The following is a 6548-nucleotide window of genomic DNA, read 5'->3' as shown; positions in this document are numbered from 1 at the left end:
TCTCGGATTGGATTGCACATATCTGAGCTGCAAGTTCAATCCCTGACCCAGTCAGGGCACGTGCAAAAAACATCCAATCAATGTGTCTCTCTCACATCAATGTTTCTCTCTATCTATCTATCTATCTATCTATCTATCTATCTATCTATCTATCTCATTTCCATCCTCTCTCCCTTCCTTCCACTCCCTTTAAAAAAAAAAAAATCAATGGAAAAATATCCTCAGGTGAGGATTAAAAGAAAACAGTCATCAGAAATGGAAATGAGTGGAAAACAGAGGAAATGAGACTACACCCTATAATGTCATCCACTAAGACCTTGGGGAGGGATGTGGGGACTGCCCCAATACTTGTTTGGATTCTCCTTGGCTACATCTCAGGCCACTGCCACAGGTCACCTTCCTGGCCAACTTTTCCCAAAGATGTTGTCTCAGTATAGCCATCTGTCAACTACTTCCCTTCCAGGTTTACGCCAGCACAGTGCCACCCAGAAACTTTGGCCTTACATTGGAATCTCCTTTGCTCCCTTTGAAATTTCTAAAGGCTTCTCAATTTGACAGGATTTTGGTTCTTCTTTTAGGCTCTTAACATCTCTTATAGTGACAACCTGCCCTCCACTTTTATATTTACTCATAGTCCTAGTTTACAGACCCCTGTTGATAAATCATAGCCATGTATTTCCTTGAATTTATCACTTGCACAAACACACATTCGCATCCACATACACACTCTTTTCACAGGTGTACTCACAACAGAACCAATTTAAATACATTCCTAAATCCTGCCTTCTCCCTCCAGCCACCATCCCCCAACCCCGGCCTCTGCTACTTCTCTTGCTTTCTGCTGGGAACTACCTTAGCAAAGGTGTAGGCCACTCCTATGGTGGAGAAGACAAAGGAATATCCGTGCTCATCACCAATTGATAAGGGGAAACCCTGGCTTTCCAAGCCACTGTCCAAAAGTTCCCAGGAGTTAATTCCTCTGATTTAAACCAATAAAATACAGGAGGTGGAAAAGAGCTGTTAGATAAATGCCCATATATATGCAGTAGACTCTTAGAAGATGTACTGTTCCATACAGCTTCTCTGGAGACATTCTACATGACTTAACCAAATCTGTATATTTCATTGCTGTTCCACAATGCACCATGTGGATTTGCTGTTTCTCTTCCCTGCCTCCCTTAAAATCCTTAAAATGTTCCCTCACTCTTGCTTCCCTGAGATTGCACCTTCCAATAAACCATTAGCAATTTTCTGCTGTTGTCTAAGGAATCTATGTAAAGAGAGTGTAAAATAAACTATTTGCCATGATCAATTTATTTTATTATTTGACAGTTTTTTTCTAATGTTTAATATCTCTCTTGTAAACACTAAATGGAGGGCAATTTTAGCTTTTTATGTGGTTCACTTTATTTATAAATGTATGTCCTGAAGATTTCAAGATATAATTATATTTTATCAATGTAGTATATTTTAATCATTAATAATTATTTCCAAAGATGACCTAGCATCATTGAATCTGACTAAATGATAAAATTAGTTGGAAGGTCAAGAGGAGGATCTTCTGAGATAATCAGAATCAAATCTAGATTGAATTTGCTAGAGCTGATGTCACTTCAAACTGTTGGATTTATGTGCATAAGGATTGAGCTGGACATTTCTCCTTTTTACGTTGTATTGAGTTGTTCTTTAAATTACAGAATATGGAATTAAATGCTCAAAGAAGAAATCTTTTGAGTTACAATGTCCCTGAATCAAATGCTATAAAGATGAAGTAGCTTTGCTGTTATGTCTGTCAAAGCCTTTTAACTATACTTCACATTTGGTGCCTTTATATTTGTTCTTCTATTTCTATTTTGTTAAATAAAATGTTGGAACCTATACCAAGAAACACAGATTGTCCATAACAGCATGAGACTTGGACTGTGGTTGGAAATAATTTAAATGAAACATTACATGAAAACTGAAGAAGTTTCCAACTTCCCAATTTAACTTGTGTATAAATTATACCCCTCCTCAAAAATATTGTAACACAAGACTATTACATTAAGACATCTGGGTTTCTAAATATATGATAGGTAGATTATATGTTATATTTGTGTACAGATTATATTTTAAAAGGAATAAAAATTAAATATATCCTTATATATTTTTAAAAGATTACTAAATCCCTCCAGAATTAAGTATCAAACATAGAAAAGTCCCCAGAACTTAATTATTGCTTGAAAAAATTCTCACCTAAAATATAAATTATGCTTTTAAAGAGAATTCATACTCAAAATATACACCCTATGATCAGATAAAGGGCATTCAATGATAAAGATGTAAATAATCATGCAAATGCTTTTCCAGTTGGGCAACTAGAAATATTCATTTTATTCCACAGTTCTCCAAAATGCTGTGTTGCTTATCAAGTTTTAAAATAACTGCTTCCGTGTCCACATTTTGGCAGCCACAAACGATGGCGTGACTAGAACTTTGCTCATGTTACTTTGGATTCACGGGCTGTGTCTAAATGCAGCCTCTGGGCTGGAATGCTGCATACAGAATCTAGCCAAATTGGTTGCAAGATCTTCATCAGATGTTAAGATATCAAAAGACCCAATTATTAAAGACTTTTTAAATCTATAGATCCAGACATAGTCTAGGTCAAGGCTCAACACATGCCACAGAATGACAGAAGACATTTGGAGACTGCTGCAACTTTTAGAGTTGATAACAGATGACCTTGATTGGTTCTAAAAATTGGTCCTGACATAATCACACATTGCGCTACCAAAGAAGTTTCCTAAAGAAAATTATCTCCATTCCTGGCAGGGTGGCTGGTTTCATTGGAGCCTCCTCAAGTATACCAAAGGTTTCGGGTTCAATTCCCAGTCAGGGCACATACGTGAGTTGCCAGTTTGATCCCTGGTCCGGACGCATATGGGAGGCAACCTATCAATGTTTATCTCTCACGCTGATGTTTCTATCTATATCTATCTACCTATCTATTTATCCGTCTTTCTTCCTTCCTTCCTTCCTCCCACTCTAAAAAACAATCAATGGAAATGTATCCTTGGGTGAGAATTTTAAAAATAGAAAATTATCTCCAGCCCAATTATGATCTTCCCTGTAGGGGCAAGACACCAACAGAGAAAACAGTGGATATACCAATAGGAAAATGTAATGAATAATGTTATGCTTATAAATTAAAAGACTTAGATTAAATTAACAAATTTCTAGAAAACAATAACTTACCAAAACATACTCAAGAAGATAGTAACAACTTGAGTAGTCCCATAACCTAAAGAACATTGAAGTAGAATTTAAAACTTTCCCATAAAGAAAACAATGGGCCCAGGTAATTTTATAGGCAATTTCTACAAAACTTGAAGGGAACAAATAATTCCAATTTTATACAAACTATTCCAGAGTATAGGAAAAGCAGGAAAGTGAGGACAACTAATTTGATTAAATGTTGATACTAAAACCAAATAAGGACAGTAAGAAAGGGGAAATTACAGGCAAATCTCATTTGTGTACATAGATCCAAAAATCACAGATAAGATATTAGTAAATTCAGTTTCTATCAAGAATACAAAGTTGACTTTTTTTCCGCCATCTTGGGCCCTGTGGAGGCCTGCTGGGAACAGGACTTCTATAAGGACAAATATGTCTGGAAGGCTGTGGTCCAAGGCCATTTTTGCTGGCTATAAGCGGGGTCTCCGGAACCAGAGGGAGCACACAGCTCTTCTTAAAATTGAAGGTGTTTATGCTCAAGATGAAACTGAATTCTATCTAGGCAAGAGATGTGCTTATGTGTACAAAGCAAAGAACAACACAGTGACTCCTGGTGGCAAACCAAACAAAACCAGAGTAATCTGGGGAGAGGTAACTTGTGCTCATGGAAACAGTAGAATGGTTTGTGCTAAATTCCGAAGCAACCTTCCTGCTAAGGCCATTGGACACAGAATCCATGTAATGCTGTACCCCTCAAGGACTTAAACTTACTGAAAATAAATAAAATGGATTTGTTTTCAAAAATAAAAATAAAAAAGAATACAAAGTTGAGACTTGTGGTTTTAGCTCCAATATATAAAGAGCTTAGAAGTTGTCACCCCCATCCTCACAACAAGAAAGGGCTGGGCAAATTGAAAATCAAAACATTTCTTGCATCTATCAGGAAATGGAGGTTGCATGGCAAACTGCCACCCCAAACCTGGAGAGGGCCACATCCAGAAAGACATAGCAACCAAGGCCTGCTTCGCCAGAGCAGAAGTTGCCGGAGCCATAAACTGAGAGGGATAAGTGAATGGCCATTTGACCATTGCTGAACGCTAAATGTGGACTAACCTGAGAGTGAGAAACTCCTGGGACCACAAGCTTAGAACAGCCCTCAGGTGGCCTTTCATTCCAGGAATGTCAACAGGTTCTCACTTGAGGATCTGAGGGTTGGAGGAAGATTCACCTGTGGCTTCAGCATGGGGAGGGAAGAGTAATCCTGATGAAATCTAGAAATATGGCTACGATGCAACCCAACTCCTAGTAACATCATAAATCCTCACACTAAGGCCCTATTAAATTAGTTCCTATTACCTGATACAATTTGTCCTGCTTACAACAAAAAATTAAAGGATGCCAAAAGGCAAAGAAAAGAAAACACAATTTGAAGAGACAGAGCAATCATCAGAACCAGACTCAGATATGTGGAAGAGGAGGAGAACGACGACTCTCAGGCTTCCAGAATGAGTAACTGAATAGATGGTGATATAAATTAATATACAGGAAGAGGAACCAATTTGAGGAGTGAAGGTGGAGAGTAAGATGATGAGTTCAGTTTTGAACAAATTGAGTTCAGGTGGCAATGCTCATAAGCGTGAAAGACATCAGAGATAGTAAAAGAACAAAACAGTAGTTTCCATAGTAAAGAAAAAAAAATCAGAATATACTCTGATATTGTTAAGAAAAGTTTGGTGTCAATAATTATGATGGTCAGAGGCACTTCGTGGAAAATGTGCTGTCCCGGGGAGGCGGGGGAAAAGAAGTGAAGGGGGCATATGACTGTTAAATTTTAGTCTTAATTAATAATACTGTATTATACATTTGCAAAGTTGCTAAGAGAGTTGATCCTAAAAGTTCTCATTACAAGAAAAACAAATTTGTAACTATGTATGGGGATGATCATTTCACAAGGTGTACAAATATCAAATCATTAAGTTGTACACCTGAAACTAACAATGTCATATGTCAATTATATCTCAATTTTTAAAAAGTAAAATACAGTTGCAATTACTGGAGTCAAAATGATGAAGTCTAAATGAGTTGAGAACCCAAATTTGGAAAGATATACTTTTAAATTTTAAATGATTGTGCCTACCCTTTGTGACTCCAATGAATGTTTCTCTTTATTAGTTATGTATACATAGAATACATAAAACATTGTTAGAGTGGGTAATCTAAAGTCTCTGAGTGTATACATTCTTCCTGACAAACCAGAACAATCCAAACAGCAGCAACAGCCACAGCAACCTCAAGTCTAATGGAAAAGTGCAGGGTACATTAAACACCCCTCCAATGGTGGCCCCGCACTTTAGACCCCTCCATAGACTCCTGATGAGCTCAAGTAACAAAGGTCTAAATGAGCACTGGATGCTGCTCTAGTTTTTCAGACTTCAGAGTAACATCTAGGGAAAGTTTACATCTTCCTAGAGGTGCACAAAGAGATTTAACTCAATGCCTATGACAAAGAGCGTGAGAGAGCTGCCAAAGTTTCAAAAATGGGCTTTTAAATAAAATATTACACAATTGACAGTAGGGTTCTGGGGTTTCTTGCTTGGACTTTGTCTATGCCTCTAAAATGCACCATGCTTTCAAATGTTCTAAGCAAATTTCCTTGGCACCTTTTGACATTAGCTGTTGTCTTTTCTAATTCCCTAAGTTCCCTCTCCTATCGAAATTCACACTTGTTGCTTCTCTCTCTCTGTTGTTTCCTGTGCAATGCAGAGGTGGAGAGACTCCAAGCGCAGAAAGGCCGAAAGGTGTGCCTGTGCCGCTACACACAGTGCATTGCGCTCTATTTTTCTTTAGTTACAGAGTCTCCTTAAGAAAACACTCACAACAATCATGCTTCATTTATACAATAAAGATAGCTTTCTGTATTAAGCTGCTACACTTGTTGGTAAAGGGTGTTGGTTTTTAACTAGTATTTTTCTTGAACACATATCTCTGACTGAAACTGAACTTTACTCCCAAGGTATTAAAAATCAGCTCTTTTTACTTTTCTCACTTACTTTCCTAAACAGTATCAGTTAATTTCTAGTTGCTAGAAGATCTAGGATTTAGGAAACCAAGTGCTGCTATTTAATTTCTTGTGCTTCTCTAAAAGCTTAAGGTTCAAAAACATAATAACACCCTTGGCTAATGGAAACTGTCCTTTGATTCAAACATCTATTTTAGCACTTAAGATGAACAGGCATCATGCTTATGCAGTTAAGATGTACATTCCGAGAGTGGGATAAACTATACCCTATGTGTACACTCAAATTAGGTATTCAAATGAGTAGTTTTAT

At 37.3% G+C, this 6548-nt stretch overlaps 1 protein-coding gene across 1 annotated transcript; it reads left to right on the top strand.

Moving 5' to 3' along the window:
- The first annotated feature begins 3593 nt into the window (after nucleotides 1-3593).
- Nucleotides 3594-4014, top strand: LOC103305261 (60S ribosomal protein L35a-like). Its single transcript, XM_054714290.1, has one exon. The coding sequence runs from the start codon at nucleotides 3652-3654 to the stop codon at nucleotides 3982-3984; it is 333 nt and encodes a 110-aa protein (XP_054570265.1). The 5' UTR covers nucleotides 3594-3651; the 3' UTR covers nucleotides 3985-4014.
- The last annotated feature ends 2534 nt before the right edge of the window (nucleotides 4015-6548 follow it).

This window comes from Eptesicus fuscus, chromosome 4 (assembly GCF_027574615.1).
Source record: "Eptesicus fuscus isolate TK198812 chromosome 4, DD_ASM_mEF_20220401, whole genome shotgun sequence".
Taxonomy (NCBI): Eukaryota; Metazoa; Chordata; class Mammalia; order Chiroptera; family Vespertilionidae; genus Eptesicus; species Eptesicus fuscus.
The sequence above is the reverse complement of the archived record's forward strand: the minus strand, read 5'-3'. Positions and strand labels throughout refer to the sequence as shown.

Excerpts from the sequence above, each read along its gene's own strand:
- LOC103305261 (XM_054714290.1), top strand. The coding sequence starts at position 3,652 with ATGTCTGGAAGGCTGTGGTCCAAGGCCATTTTTGCTGGCTATAAGCGG.